General features: G+C 41.9%; 1 protein-coding gene across 1 annotated transcript in view; it reads right to left on the bottom strand.

The window, feature by feature from the left end:
* Nucleotides 1-16869, bottom strand: part of ASB3 (ankyrin repeat and SOCS box containing 3) — a 115313-nt gene that overhangs the window by 5188 nt on the left and 93256 nt on the right. Inside the window, exons 9-10 of the mRNA XM_024204099.2 lie at nt 15420-15671; nt 12186-12319 (exon numbers count right to left, since the gene is read on the bottom strand). Coding sequence (XP_024059867.1) covers nt 12186-12319; nt 15420-15671 — 386 coding nt within the window. The remainder of the gene's footprint in view (nt 1-12185; nt 12320-15419; nt 15672-16869) is intronic.

The raw sequence follows: 16869 nt of genomic DNA, 5'->3' as shown, positions 1-16869 counted from the left end.
TCTTCGGATGCACTCTATATGCATCCGAAGAAGTGGGTTGTAGCCCACGAAAGCTTATGCTCTAATAAATTTGTTAGTCTCTAAGGTGCCACAAGTACTCCTGTTCTTTTTAGGGGAAACTGTGCTCTCTTCCTCCTCCATGGTGCAGAGGGATGACCAGTTTATACATACCTGTCCGACCCCCAGGTTATGTACTCAGGTGGCTAATACAAGCCACCATCCATGCCACCATGGCCACAGAGCTATTTTTAGCACACTATCTCAAGCAGAGCTAGTGTGTGTCTGTCTACCCACCCTGGGAAGTATGCTCCCAGCTGCTGTGTAGACATACCCTCAGAAGGGAGCGGACATCAGTTCTATTCTCCAGGAGAAGAAAGAGTCAGTCAGGAAACAAGAGGCCACAGAGGAATAGCTGCCGGAGGTCACCGAACAGCACTACTACTGTTCAGTGTCATATTTCACCTGATCTCCAATGAAGTAGGCGGGCCCCACGGTGCAGATTACTGCATTGGTGGAGAAACGTTGGTATGGCAACAACTGTCAAAATGGCTCAATGCAAGACCTGGATTATGTATTATTTATCAACGCACACAAAAACTATAGCAAGGGTCTGACATGTTTCTTAGATATTGCAGCAGATATCAGAAAGAAACCAGCAGATTTCAGCAAAATTGAAGAGTATGCTGTGAGTTAATGATTAAGCGACAGCCTTAGCAACTGATTCTCCTTCAGAATGCCCTCTACAGATCCACACTTTTATGATGTGTGAGCCCTCCCCATCACAGTTTAGCAGAACACCGGCATACTAGTGCCTCCAAACAATTTGAGCAAGACTATTTAGCAACTGAGACTATTGAAAAGGGCACCACAGCACCAACTGCTCTCATTTCACCCTTATCTTACAAGGAATCTTAGTTTTATTGAATGACTTTTAAAATGAATTAGGCTGTATATGCAGGCTTATGATCTAGCTGGTATTCTTTAGGGTCAGATACCTCACTCTAGTAGACCTAGTTACAGCTTCAATGGCATGCTTAGTGCGCCTAGGATCAAGATTTGTAAAACTACCACATGAATTGCCAGTCAGGCATTACTCTCTTAAAATGCTCCCTTCGGATGGCAATTCTACAATCATTGTTTAAATTAGGCCTCCTCTGCTCTCCTTCTTGGGTGGTTAATGTTGGGTTTTGGTTTTCTGTATCCCCTGTGATTGAGGATCTGCAGAACAATTAGCAAAGGAGAAAGAAAACTTATTTTGCTGGTATCTGCTGTTCAGGTACATTGCATCTGCAGATCCATCTCCCTCACCCAATTTTGTTTTTTTAATTTTGTAGAAAAAGTTGTGGATGGAGGCATGCGAAGGTTCCTTTTATAGCCTCTCTTTGTTTGTATCTGAAAAGGGGCATTTGCAATGCTGCCAGCTCTGCAACTTCATCACAAGTCTTAGAATATTTGATGTTTTTCTTGAAGTCCCAGCTCCTGAAGTAACATGATTACATGAGAATCTCAACTAACCAATTAAAAAAACGTTTCTAGCCCTCATATTTGTGGAGAAAGCCTTGAAAATGTGAACTCAAAAGGCACAAAACAAATAAAATGAAATAAAATTTATTATTTTAATCTCATGAGTTTTAAGCCAATCTCATGAGTTTTGGGGAGTCAGACTCATTGCTTTTGAATGCCTGGGGATTGCAATACATGTGTGGCCCTAATGGGCACTGCTCTTTTAGATGTTTCCAAGCTCACAACAGTAGGTGTGTATATGCCAAGAATGTTGATTTGCAAGCAGCTACATACTATATTTTATTTATTTATGTACACACACACTATAAATAATAAGTTACTGGTGATTAATTTCTCTTTTATTTGCATAGTATCTTGAAGTCAGAGTACTGTTATTAATTGTATGTGTTATTTGAGTTCAATTTCTTTCTTTTTTATTTTTTGGAAAAGGTATACCATTTTGAGGTCAAAATGCCTCAAAGATGGTATTACAATTGCAAGGATACAATTTCAATAGGATCATTTTGGTTCTATTGTTGAGACTAACACATCTGCTGGGGCTTTTGGTTCTATGATCCTTAACCTGACAGATTAACAGCTGAGGATCAATCTCACAGTAACTAAGGGACTGTTTATCCTATAGGTTAATATAGTTTGTAATGTGTCACTGAATACTTTGACCATTAAATACACATATACTGTAACGCTACATGCTCAAAATTCTTGAAACTTTTAATACTAAGTAATTACTAGAGATGTGCAATTGCCTCCTTCCTTTGTGAACAGCAGTATTAATTATGGAATTCTACAACTGGCAAACACAAGGTCCTATAACCCTCTGAGTAAAATACAGAATACTTAGCAGAAGTATAGGATAATAGTACATATTTCAAAGGGACAGAATGAAACACAAAAAATTAGGATTTTAGCACATAAGAAAAATCTCTGGGATCAGTCTTGTAGTGAGTCGGTGTGGCTCCCCTCCTGCCCAGAAGAGGGAGCACCCTTGCAGGCACCCGAGTGGGCGGAGCCACCGCCGCCTGTTCCCGCCCCCCGGAAGTCAAGAGGCGGGACAGGAAGTATAAAGGCCGGCCGCCGGAGCTCAGTCAGGGCCCGGCCGCCGCAGGGAGCGGACGTGCCGCCGGGAGCTCGCGGTCGGGAGACCGCTGAGACCCAAGACCGTTGCCCTAACTGGCCGGAGCTCCCCCCGAGCCCACTACGAGGAGGAGCCGCCGGAGCCCCCCCGCACCCGGTATTGGGAGGAGCCGTCGGACCTGCCCCGCGCCAACTACGAAGGCGAGGCGCCCCCAGAGTCCCTCCGCCCCTGTTGCTACCCGGAGGAACCGCCAGAGCCCCAGTGGCCGGATTTCCCCGAGGAGCTGCCGGACCTGCCCCCAAGCCCCAGACGAGAGGAACCGATGCTGGTGGACTGGCCCGGACCTGGCGGCACCAACGAGGTAGGCCCTGAGGGGGAACCAGGAGGTAGCCGACCCGGTCAGGCTGCAGACACATGTGAGCCGATGTCAGTGTGTTTCGGTCAGGATACCCCACTGACTCGCAGCGGCAGCAGCCGCTACTAAGGCCCCGGGCTGGGACGCAGTGGAGTGGGTGGTCCTGCGTCCCCCCCGCCACCCCCGCTCACGGGTGGCAGGCTTCCCCCTCACCCAACGCTCAGGTGTAGGAGCCTGGGCTCCTTAACTGCTTGTCTGCTCAGCCCCTGCACCAGAGGGCCTGGGCTCCTTAACTGACTGTTTGCTCAGCCCCTGCACCAGCGGGCCTGAGCCCCTTATGTTGTTTGCTCAGCCCCTGCCCCAAAGGGCCTGAGCCGTGACTGTTTGTGCCCCGCCCTGATCCAGGGCCTGGGCCTCAGGACTAACTGTCTGTTTGCTCAGTCCCTGCAGCCGAGGGCCTGAGCCCAGAACTAATTGTTTGTTTGTTCAGCCCCTGCACCCGAGGGCCTGAGCAGCTGAACTAACTGGTTGTCGTTCCACCAGTGGCGAGTCAGTGTGGCTCCCCTCCTGCCCAGGAGGGTCGAGCCCCGGCGCGAACCTCTTACAGTCTCCATTGAGGAAGATCATCCATAGCACTTTAATACCTAGGATCATGTTTTTAACCCAAGAGACAAAGTTTTCCCAATATGAATTCCATATCCAATCTATCTATAGTAATGTACTATAGAGTACAGTAGAACCTCAGAGTTACAAACACCTCAGGAATGGAGGTTGTTCATAACTCTGAAATGTTGGTAACTGAACAAAACGTTATGGTTGTTCTTTCAAATGTTTACAGCTGAACATTGACTTAATATAACTTTGCAACTTTACTATGCAGAAGAAAAATGCTGCTTTTAACCATCTTAATTTAAATTAAGCACAAAAACAGTTTCCTTACCTTGTCAAAAAAAAATTTTAAACTTTCCCTTTTTTTAAGTACTTTATATTTAACACAGTAGTGTACTGTACAGTATTTGCTTTTTGGGGTCTCTGCTGTGTGATTGAGTACTACCAGTTCCAAATGAGGTGTGTGATTGACTGGTCAGTTTCTAACTCTGGTGTTCGTAACTCTGAAGTTCTACTGTATTTATCTTTATTCCTTTCATTCCCAAACAATTCATTTACTCATATATTCAGTCAAGTATACAGTACTTAATGGTTATACAATGTGATGTTTGCCTTGGGTGCTTTCAATTTCATTTATTTTCAGTCATCATGTTTATATGTTCCACAGTCTGTATATAGGTTGTAAAATGCCACTTTTACTTTGACATGAAGCATACTTCTATTTCCTGGAAAATGCTACTACTAGAATAGTTTTATACTTAATACCATATATACACGCTGAAGATTGCCTCACAAATACAAGACACAAAAAGAGACCTTTTAACTACAAAAGCAAAAAAGGTTGCCAGTTATATTGAAATTTTCCATGATCTTCCACCAACTTAAAGTACAGCACAGTTCAAAACTCACATTAACTATAAAGACGCAAGATCCATTTCATATCTCCTTCTTTTTCATTTGACTTAAAAACATAGCCTCTTTCCCTAAAAAAGCCTCAAGTAAAAAATAAGATGAACTTATTGCAGAGACAGTGGAGAGCAGTTTAATAGCTGCAGTAAATCAATATTCTTTTAAGGTAAAACTCTCTAAAATGTAGCATCTTCAAAGAAAAAAGTTCCACTTTTTAAAAAAAAATATTGTCACCTTTCACCCTCATACCACACTCAACCAACTTTGCTGCTACACATGAAGTGTTCTGTCCCAACAAACAGTCCCATCCGAAATGTAGCACAAAAATATAGAATGCAGTAACATGGTGTTTTCTAAAAGGGATGAGAGTCCCTTTTAGCCCTCATGATGATGGGACCCCCCCCCCCAAAAAAAGAAACTAACTCTTTATCAGTCATTTTTGTGAAAAATGTTACTCTTGAAAGCAGTGGCATTAAATTCTGAGGAGGCTGCTTATCCCACTTTCTGACTGATAATAAGCACAGTTCTCACAACTATTAGAAGGAAATCAGAGGTTTGGAAGAGTGAGGGAGGAAGAGATGGAAAAAGAATATAGAAATTCCATGAATCCAGAACTGACCTGTGCATCTTTTTTCCCCCCCTCAGTTGCCCATTTAAAGGGGGGAAAAATCACTAAAGCACCCTATATTTTGGTATTATCACATTACAATCCTGGTTTCGGTTTACACTTTCAGTTTTCCTTATGCAGACACTAAGGCCTTGTCTATACTACAGAGTTTTGTCAACAAACATTATGTCGATGATCAAAAAGCGCTATAATAACATTGCTATTGCACATTCACACTATGCTCCTCCTATCGGCAGAGTGCGTCCACAGTTGGTGCTCTAGTATCAACAGTGAGAGCAGTGCACTGTGGGTAGCCATCCCACTGTGCTACTTGCCACCTTGCAGCTAGAACTTGTGGGATGGTGGAGTGGATCACAGCGCATCATGGGTGCAGGCTCAAGAATGCAGTTCTTTCTGTCCCAGCATTCTATGGGCTTCCGACTGCATTTTGCAGCATTTTTCAACGGCCCCCGTTTACTGTGCACCCGCCCTGTGTGTGTGAAAAGATGGATCCTGCACTGCTCTCTGCTGTTGTGGTAACTGTCATTAACACATCACGGACGGTCGTGAAGGATATCATGAGCTCCCAATCTGAACAGGTATCAGAGTTGCCTGACTTGCTGTGTGCTATGGAAAGAAACAACATCAGATTACTTTTGGCATTCGCGGAGCAGCTGAACTCAGTGGACCATCACTTTTGGGCTCAGGAAACAAGCACTGAGTGGTGGGATCGCATTGTTATGCAGGTCTGGGATGATGATCAGTGGCTGCAGAACTTTTGGATGTGGAAAGCCACCTTCCTTTGGAAGCTTGCCCCAGTCCTGAGGTGCAAGGACACCAAAATGAGAGCAGCCCTCTCAGTAGAGAAGTGCGTGGCGATGGCAGTGTGGAAGCTGGCAACTCCAGACTGCTACCAGTTGGTCTCAAATCAATTTGGAGTCAGGAAGTTGACCATTGGGGCAGTGTTAACGTAAGTGTGCAGAGCCATTAACTGCATCCTGCTTCAAAGGACTGTGACTCTTGGCAATGTGTGTGAAATAGTGGATGGCTTTGCGGAAATGAGATTCCCTAACTGCAGTGGGGCAACAGATGGAACACATATTCCAATTTTGGAACCGGACCATCTTACGACAGAGTACATCAATAGAAAGGGGTACTTCTCCATGGCATTGCAGGCATTTGTTGATCACCATGGCCATTTCACTGACATCAACCCAGGGTGGTCCAGGAAGGTGCATGATGCATGCATCTTCAGGAACACTGACCTGTACAGAAGGCTGCAAGCAGGGACTTTCTTTCCAAACCAGAAGATTCCATTTGGGGATGTTGAAATGCCCATAGTGATCCTGGAGACCTAGCGTACCCTTTACTCCCATGGGTCATGAAGCCTTACATGGGAAACCTGGACATCAGCAAGGAGCCCTTCAACAATAGGCTGAATAGGTGCAGAATGAGCGTGGAATGTGAAATTGGCCAATTAAAAGTGTGCTGGCGATTATGGCAGGTTAGATCTAAGTGAGGAAAACATTCCAATGGTCATAGCTGCCTGCTGCACTCACCGTAATATTTATGAGGTTAAGGGTGAAAAGTTTGCCCAGAGGTGGAACACTGAGGCAGATCACTTGGCTGATGATTTTGAGCAGCCTGATAATAGGGCTATTAGAGGGGCACAACAGGGGGCACTCGAATCAGGGAGGCTTTGAGGCAACATTTTGAGAATGAGAACCAGTAAAGTGTATTTCTATACAGCCATGCTTCACTAATTTGAGTTTTGTTTGTTTGCCTAACACTTGTGATGATTCCTGAGCAGAATTTGCAGTAAGCAAATGATTAAACTGCATGTATATGTTTTCCTATCGGCTGCAATGACAATTTGTAGGACACAAATAAAGACTGGTTATCTTTTGGAGTGTTTGTTTTTATTAAACACCAATTAGCATGGCTTGGTGGGAAGGGAGATAGCAGTGCAGGACATTAGAGGGTCTAATAGCTGTGCGCAAGTCCAGCTATCATTTTGGAAACTGTCCGAAGGGATGAAGTGAACGGGATACTGAGATGTTCCGGAAAGTTGAAAGGAATGTGTGGGAGGAGTTTAGGGAGGGCCTGGAAAACAGTTCTGTATCGGCCGATGTGTAGAGGGTTCCCCTGAAGGCCACATCTGCAGAAGCTCAAGATACAATACACAGAAGCATGATTGTTAGTTCATGCACAGCACTGAATCATTACAGTAAAGTTCATCTCTTGTAACATACCAATCACCTTCTCACTGATCCTTGGCAAGCACACATCTGGGCGAACACCCTAAACATGGTGAGTTTGTCTCGGGAGAGTGGGAGATGTTCAAGCTGCGGCAAAGAGTGTTAGTGATGATTCATGCAGATCAGTACAGATGAGTAGGGACAATATTTTAAATTCTGCCACCATTTTCCACACTGCTGAGGTTAAGCAAGGATGCATCTACTGACCCGGTCCATATGCTGCTCGCCTGTGTGCCGCTTTGGTCCCTGCACGCTGCTTTGGTCCCATTGGCAAGAGGCGCAGGAAAGTTTCCTACAATGGGGGAAGGAACAAAGCAGCTCTGCCAAGGAACCTTCGTCAGAGGATTGCCGAGTACCTCCAGGAATGTTTTCTAGAGATCTCTCTGGAGGATTCACGTGAAATCTTGGTGTGCATCAATATACTGTTCTGCTGGACTGCTTAGCGGCGCATGGGAATTTGGAGCACATTCAAACACAGCTAGTCTTGCACATTTCTATCCATTCACCATTCACCTACTTCTATACTATACAAAGCAAAAGAAAGCCGTATGTCATATAACTGAGCAGCATCAACTCAAAAAGATCACTTACTAGGGATCTCCTCTCCTGCTTCTTGCTTGCCGGAGGAGGACTGCTGGGACTGGGTAGACACCTCCAGAGTGGAGAAGAGTTCCTGATTCGCCACCCCACTGGACACCCCTCCAATGGGCTCCACATTGTCCTCCAACTCTACCTCCTCATCCATGACTTCGTCCTCGGGGTTAGGTCCACTGTCCGCCATCTCCAGCCCCACCGAAGTATCCACGGGGCTCTTAGTGATGGAGGTCGGATCATCGCCAAGGATGGTGTCCAGCTCTTTATAGAAGCGGTAGGTCTTCGGCGTAGCAGTGGAGTGACAGTTTGCCTCCCTTGCCTTCTGGTACGCCTGCCTCAGCTCCTTTACCTTTGCTTGGTACTGCACTGTGTCCTATTCATAGCCCTTATCACACAAGCCACGAGAAATCTGACCATATGTATCAAAATTCCTATGGCTAGAGAGAAGCTGGGTCTAGACAGCCTCCTCTCCCCATGTACTCAGCAGATTCAACAACTCTGCAGTAGTCCAAGTGGGAGAACATGTGCTGCGTGGAGCTGCCAAGGTCAGCTAGGAAGATGCAATGTGAGCTCTCCACATCGAGCAAACAGGAAGTAGAACTTCAAAAATTCCCGGGCCTTTAAAGCGGGAGGGACAGATGCTTGTTTACCTGGCTGCAGGGCAGCAGAGTTTGAACTGAAGACCAGAGCAGTCAGGATGAGCATTGTGAGACACCTCCTGGAGGCCATTTACACTGACAAAACCAAGAGTGGTGTCTACACTGATAAAACTCTCCCGCAAAAAGCTCTGTGTGTCTGGATGAGGTGGTTTTATTTTGTTGCCAAAACAAGAGAGTTTTGTTGGCAAAAGTAGCATTGTAGTGTGTGAACCTTCACTGTTTTGTGAAGAAAAGCTTCCTTTTGTTGACAAAACTGTGTAGTGTAGATAAGGCCTAAAGGTATGTCTACACTGCAGTATAAGCCCAGGCTGCAAACACAGGCTCAAGTCTAATCCTCCTTCCATCCACACACAAATCATGCTAAGCCAGGGCTTGTACTCAGGTCCTGGGACCCCATAGGGGAGAGGGGCCGAGCCTAAGTCAAGCTGGGACCCAGGGTTCAAGTCCTATCGTTTTGCAGCACAGATGCTCCACTGGACTCGTGCTCTGGGAGTCCACCAAAAGTTTTCCACAATCCCACAGGCTGACTTTTTTTTGCTCTCTGGACAGTCAAGTTTGGCAGACAGTCAAGTTTTCCTATGCCGTACCATGAACAAAGGGCTAGAGTGGCCATATTATTGGGAGGGCATTAGAAAGTCTGGGATATGGATAGTTGGACTTGGGCCCGCATAATGCAGTCTAGATGCTGGAGCCCCAGGTTGGGACCCATGGTTCAACAATTCCTATCCTGGGGTTACAAATAAGTGTAGATGCTCAAGCCCTCAGTTAACAAACCCAGGGTCTCCTAACTTAAGTTCTACTAACCCTGGGCTAACATGGCAATGTAGACATACCCTAAGAGTACAAATGCTGCCTGTACACCATATAGGGCAGGGGTTCTCAAACTGGGGGTTGGGACCCCTCAGTGGGTCGCAAGATGCCAGCCTCCACCCCAAACCCCGCTTTGCCTCCAGCATTTATAATGGTGTTAAATATATTTAAAATGTGTTTTTAATTTGGGGGGGGGAGGAGTGTCACACTCAGAGGTTTGCTATGTGAAAGGGGTCACCAGTACAAAAGTTTGAGAACTACCGATATAGGGTAAACATTGCAGTTAGACATCTGTGCTGGCCCATGCCAGCTGACTCGGGCTAAGGGACTTGGGCTAAGGGGCTGTTTAACTGCAGTGTATGTGTTTGTGCTCAGGCTGGAGCCTTAGGCTATAGAACCCTGCATGGAGGGAGGGTCCCAGAGCCCGGGCTACAGCCCAAACCCATACATCTACAGTGCAACTAAACAGCCCCTTAGCCCAAACCCCCTTAGCCCGAGTCAGCTGGCACGGGCCAGTCATGGGTTTTTAATTGCAGTGTAGACATCCTCATAGAGATTCACTAAAGCATCAAAATAGGGCTAGAGTAGAAATTAAGTTCTACATAGACCTGTACTATTCCTCTGCACTGGGGTGAATTTCACCTACAGTGGTTAATGTTCTCAGTCTGGAGTGCTTGAAACAAACATATCAGAAATGAGATGTAATGACAGGTTCTTTTATATTTAGCACAAATACTTCATTTTTAATTTCTGATATTAAATCTTCTGGGATTCTTAGTACCATTCAAGGCCTAGTAACATTCAAATGTCCAGTGTAACATGCCACATACATGCAGGATGTACCTCAACGTGCCTGCCTTTCCTCTCTCTCTGGCTAGAGCTGACTGAGGAGTAATAAAAAACAAACAAAAAAAATTGTGAGGTGCTTAGGATGATCTCTCTCTCTCTCTCTCTCTGACTTTTCTCACTAGGCTTGATTATGCAAGCATTCTGGCCCTGGGAAATCAAGCACACTGTCTGAGGATGGTCTGCTTCTACCTTCTACAATTTGACTAAGACCACCAAGGAAGACTACCAAAAATGTAGGAGTTACTAACTGCTCCCATATTCTAGCTCCTAAATGGAACACTTTTAAGTCTGCTAAATGTATAATCATTCTCATACTTCTTCATACTAGGAAAACTTAAAATATATAAGAAACAATTTCATGTTTTTTCATATTTTTCTTACTATGCTTGGTAATTATGAATAATAACTTGTCTTTTCCCAGCAGATCCTGCAATGAAGTCCTAATGCTAAATTTAGGACATCACATTAATTTCTATAACAGACTGATGTCCTAAACAAAACACAGATTTAAAACTCCACCGAAGGATCAAGCAGGAGGAAGAAATTGACTGCAAAGAAAGCGGCATTCATTACAATATAAATATATTCACTAATAACTAAGGGAACACAGAAAAACTTTGATCAAGTAAATTTTTTTATGTAAAACCTTCTCCCACTCCAATAAGATACACCTCTACCCCAATATAACGCTGTCCTCGGGAGCCAAAAAATCTTACCGCATTATAGGTGAAGCTGCGTTATATCGAACTTGCTTTGATCTGCCAGAATGCGCAGCCCCGCCCCCCCAGAGCACTGCTTTACCGCGTTATATCCGAATTCGTGCTATATCGGGTCGCGTTATATCGGGGTAGAGGTGTATGTTGAATAGTATTAAATACACTACTCCAGGGAAAGTCTTATAAAATAAACATAAAAACAAGCACTTTGCAGATGTTATAGCACCGCTTTAAAAAGGAATTAGTTTTACAATGAATCAATAGGAAAGAGTATTGCATAATTTTTCAGATAGCTCGGTACTGCACAGCCCATTTGTTCTGACTGGCTTTTGGGAAGGGTGTGTGTGGCGAGAGAGAATATTTGTGGAAATATATTTATTCATTTTTTGGTTGACTATATTTTAATTATAGGAGGGAAGAGATGCTGCTGGATTTCTAGGTATTTATTATAATATTTATATGGTTTGTATTTTTAATTACTGTCAAAAGTGCTTAGATCAGTGGATAGGCATTTTTGTATTAAGTGTATAAATCAAATTCAATAAACAAAGTTAGGGGAACATTGTCTAGAAAAAGTAATCAAGTAATATCCATCATCTCCCCTTAAATCTTCAAATAGGCAGAACAAATCATTTTAGTAAGGTTCACTATTAACTTACACTTGGTGCCCTTACAATATATTTTACACCAACCCTCCAAAGGGCATACCTAACTAATCCCCTGAACTAGCTACGAAGATTTTTCCATACCAATTGTCAAGCTAATTGACCTGTAAAGATTACTTAATAAGATCAAAGTTAACTAGTTTACAGTCCTCAAAATCTTTCCAAACAATAGGCTCTCTGAATTTCATTTCATACATATGTGTTATGATGCCATCCTGCTGCCTTTTCATGTTTAAGGGCACTTAAAACAGTATTTATCTTAGACAGTTTTTTATTTAATCTGTATAACAATAATTACATGGAGAGGATAATCCTGACTAAAAGTATCAGTTTGAAACACATTATGTATTTCACTTCCTATACTGTTTATTTTATTAATTCAAATATGATCTTAGTTTAGGACAACTACTGATTTCCCCAAGTATGAAAACAAAATTTCTATCCAATTTAATTTTACGTTCTGCAATCTTCATATATTGTTCCAAAAAGCTATTTCCCTCTTAAATTCTGGAAATTGGTATGTGCAGAAATCAGCTGATTGGTTGTTTTACTTACCAAAATGGTTATGTGGAACCCAGGTGGAGGTTTCTTTGTGGTCAGAGAGATTTTGTTCTACAGCTGGAGGAAGCCTTTTCCAGTTAGTGAACTCCAGAGTGAAATTAAGGATGTCATCATTCACAGAATAAATCCTACACGATAAAAAATTACCACATAACATTGTCAACTGTTGTACACACTACCACAAAGATAATCTTGGGGGAGAGGAGGAAACATATTGAAAGATTTATGTTTTTATAACAAGTTCCTGGAAATCTACATCCTAAGCATAACAAAACATCAAAGGGAATTCTAAAATAACTTTGACAGCATAACACTTTACTAAAGCAATTATATCTTCCTCCATTACTTTTAGAATTAAGCTACACTGTAAGAGAAAGTATACACTCTAAAATGTATCTGCCTTAGTAATAGGCAGTATTTTTCTGTGCAAGAATTGCTTATTCCATCTCTATCTAGGTTTTTATAAGGTCTCTCAACACCAGGGTGAATGAGTGTCTCACATTATTGCCTAGTCTTTCCATGACATCTGGAAAAATGTTTAATGGCTTATTTAATTTAAAAAATAATCAAACCAAAACCTAAGGAATAATAAAAAAAAAGATTTGAGTTTTATGCACACACTGATTTTAGGGTGATTTATCTCTCATTTCTCCAAGAAAATGTGTAAAAAATGGTAAACAATAGCCTTCACAGAATAAGTGGGTTACACAGGAAGTCTAAAGGAGTTATTTTAAAAAAAGGGTATTTGAAATGTACTGAAATACAATACTTGCACTTTCACATAATAATTTCTATGCTATATATGTATTCTTCCATTTTCATCTGACTCAACCAATAGGATAAAACATAAAATGCTGTGAAACACACAAATGTACTGGGTGATTAAAATTAATAATAAAAAAACTCCTTGCCTGTTCTATTTTTTCTATTATTTCATTTTTCAGCATTAATTTAGTTCATGTGTGACCAACAGAGCCATTTTCATGCATTTATCTGAACAATGCACAGGAGTGATTAATCTGATTGCATTGCTTTCTTTAACGCAATGGTGAGATTGCTTACCACTTTTGATACTCCCACTAAAATTTACTGTTACTGTAGTACACTTACCATTATATTGTACAGTTGTACAACCATAAGCAAGTGACAGTTAATAAACCATAGGCACAGATGGCATTTACTTTCTATTATTCTGCCATTATTTTCCAGGAGGAAAAAAACCTAGCATTGCATTTAAAGTTGCAAAAATATATCAGATCTGTAGATTACACTGTAACAGGCAGTTATTTTAACAAGAATGTTTTTAAACAATTTAAGTCAAGAAACGTATAAAAGCACTTATAGTTTAGCTGACAATATAAAAAAATGTTACATACAATACAAATGGACAACAAGAGTCACAAAAAATTAGGACTTTTATAGTGTTTACTCTTGTAATCCTACACTGCTATTTATTTGTAAGTACAGTGTAATCACAAATACCATTTATCATGTCAGGCTTAAAATATGTTGCTTTAACTGCTGAGTAGAAAATCAATGAATATAAAATTTCACTAAATCAAGAAAATCAGTCAAATGATGAAGTTACCATTGTAAGCAGTATGACAAATTCAACTATAATATCATCACAAAATTTAAAACAAATCAATGTTTAAAACTGAGTGGACATTAAAATTCAACTCCTTCTATACAAATTAAAGATTACATGTAAATGGAATTACTAACAGGATATGCAAAGTTTTGTGAATATACCAAATCCGCGGACTCTGTCTAATCCATTATTTCTATTTCATGTGTTTGTATAGTTTCAAAATATTTTGTTACAAGTCATACATATGGAAGTGCAGAGTCAAAGCTTTCACTCTGCATGACAACATGGAAAAAGGAAAAAAATAATCAGAATATAAATATATTGACCCCTTTAAATACTAGAATAATTTCTATAATGCCTAATTAAATGTAAAAACAGTCAATCCAGTTATTTTTATCGGAAATGAATTAATTCACACTTTGTATAAAACAACATAAAATTTATGGTACTAAGGCAAAAAATCAAGTGACAATGACAATCTGTAATTTTACCCACTTCCTTCTCGCCCTGCCACTGAATTGAATGCTAGAGGAATTCCCCCTCCCACACTGTTTAAATTCCCATTTGACCCAGAATTATCTGAGATTTTTCTTATACCATTGTTTTATCGCACTTACATACTTTCATTTGATTTGGGGTGGGTAGCACACCATTTTCACAGGAGGAGGGAACTGATAGGGAAGAAAGACTGTTTAGTGAAAAAAGCAGAGCACCCCATTCCCTGGAGTAAAAAAAGACCAAGCCTTGCTTTGGCTCTCTTCCCAGACAAGGGGAAAAGTTTTATAACATTGAACCCTGCCCTTCTGTGTGAACTTTTCACTCAAGACATTTGAAATCTCTATCAGTCATGATCCTGAGTTAGATAACTGAATTCAGTGCTTAAAGTGATCTGAAAAATGTGGAGGGGTCTGTCATCATCTCTACATCTGCCTGTGCCCCTGGTGAATTAATTCTGCCCTACAATCCCCAAATCAATCCTGCCCCCTCAATCTAGCCTCCTCCAGTCCCCATATCAATTGTGCCCCCATCTGTTCTGTCCCCATCACTCCTGCCCCCTCCAGTCTCACCTCTGCCCCTCCTGCAGCTCCTGGAGTTCTCCACCCCCCTCTCCCAGACCGGGGAGGCGGGTGTGCAGCAGGGGAACTTCTCCCTCTTCCCAGGCTGGGTGTTGCCGGGAGGAAGCGGGGAAAGCAGGGGGAGGGAGCAGGGGAGCTGTCCAATAGCTCAGAGGGGCAAGAGGGAAGAGAGGGCAGAGTCGCCCTGTGCAGCTGGTCTCTTCCTGCTCCCTGCTGTCCTATGAAAACAGTGTGGGCTCATGACAGAAGGGGGAGAGCTCGGCCTGTTTCCTGCAGCAGCTCTGATTGGCTGCTCTTTCACAGGAGGTGGGCAAAGCAGCAAATCAGAAGGTGTTTTCCCCCAGAGGTACTAAAATGTGCCACCCACCCTTCAGCAATCTGGCTTGCTGGTTAGAAATTTTATTTCCTGGGTCTGAAACCCATTGTCACCTGGCTCACTGTAAGCACTGGTTATGATGTGCTGCTCAGTGAAAACGTTTGTTAAACTAGGTTAGTCATGAATTTGGAGATCAGTATTTAGTACACAACATCTAAAATACAAGTCAGTAGTATTTTTCTTACCACAGTCTGCACAACAGATTCAATGGATTAAATCCAGCCAACAATAGATATGGTAGCCATTCTTTGTACTGTTCTTGCGCTTTAACGGCATATTTTGTAAACTCTAGTAAGCGTTCCCCAGAAGGCATTGGGCAGCCCACCTTCAAGAAGTGCCGAAACCAAGAAAACTTTTTGTGATGCAGGCAATATCCTAAATTAATCCCGAGTAGGTGGATCCCATGCTTCAGAAGAATAGGAATTAAACCATAAAACCTACAATATCACACAGAAACAAGACATCTTGTTAAAATAATACTGAAAATACACTGCTAAAGTTACTATAGAATCAGACTAGAGAACCTTTTGTAACAAACCATTTTAGACTATTGCAACAGTGATTGTTTCTAGAAAGCATCACCTTAAAACGTCACTCAAGTAATCTGTATTCCCCAAAAGAGATCAGTATTAAAATTTAAAACTTTTGCATTTTTGTTCCTGAAAATTTGTTTAAAAAAGAAACTGAATTAAATTATATCAGCAATAATTTTTAGTTTAAGTAATGTTTGTGAAAGATGCTGGATCAGTATAGTATTGGAAAATTAAGCCTTCTAATTATCCACAGAACAGCTGAAGTCAAGGAAGCAGCAGGTCAAGCTTTCTTATACTTAGAGCCCTGCAAATCTGCAGATATCTGCTTTGTATCCCGTGGATGTGGATATCGGCGGACCATGTTTGTAGATTGTGGATGGATGTGGTTCCAAATTTTATATCTAGAACCCTGCAAATCTGCAGATATCTGTGGATCATGTTTGCGGATCAGATGTAGATACAAATATTTATCAAACCAAGGCTCTACTTATATTGTCCTGCCAGCATGCTTCAAACCAGCTTTGTATGGATCATCTAGATGCAGCAAGGTTGTTCTCTCAATCCCTAGACTCTCTACTGAGACTAACAATTAATATCAGTTTATTGGTGTCATCTCTCCAATACCAAACAAGTACTGAACTGAACTTCACATTTTCACATATTCAGTCACCACTTGTTCGTTCACACTTAAATTGGTAACCTAGAAGTGAAAGCCTGTGTTGAAATACCAGTCCTATTACCCAGTCTCCTATGTCTCTGTTATAAGAAGACAGGATATGCACTTCATTACACTTCTCTTTAATATATTAAATGTATTCACTTTTATAGACAATGTACATAACATTTTGATCAAAATGCTCCCCATTTCTGAGAATCCTGGAAATGTCCTGAAATTCACAGAATCATAGAAGTGTAATGCTGGAAGGGACCTTGAGAGGTCATCTAGTCCATCCCCTGTGCTGAGGCAGGATTAAGTAGACCTAGACCATACTTGGCAGGTATTTGTTTAGCCTGTTTTTAAAAACCGCCATTGACAGGTATTCCACAACCTCCTTAGGTAACCTGTTCTAATGATTAACTATCCTTATACTGTAGTTAGACA

Source organism: Terrapene carolina, unplaced genomic scaffold, assembly GCF_002925995.2.
Source record: "Terrapene carolina triunguis isolate 2854851 unplaced genomic scaffold, T_m_triunguis-2.0 Scaffold120, whole genome shotgun sequence".
Lineage (NCBI taxonomy): Eukaryota > Metazoa > Chordata > Testudines > Emydidae > Terrapene > Terrapene triunguis.
The sequence above is the reverse complement of the archived record's forward strand: the minus strand, read 5'-3'. Positions and strand labels throughout refer to the sequence as shown.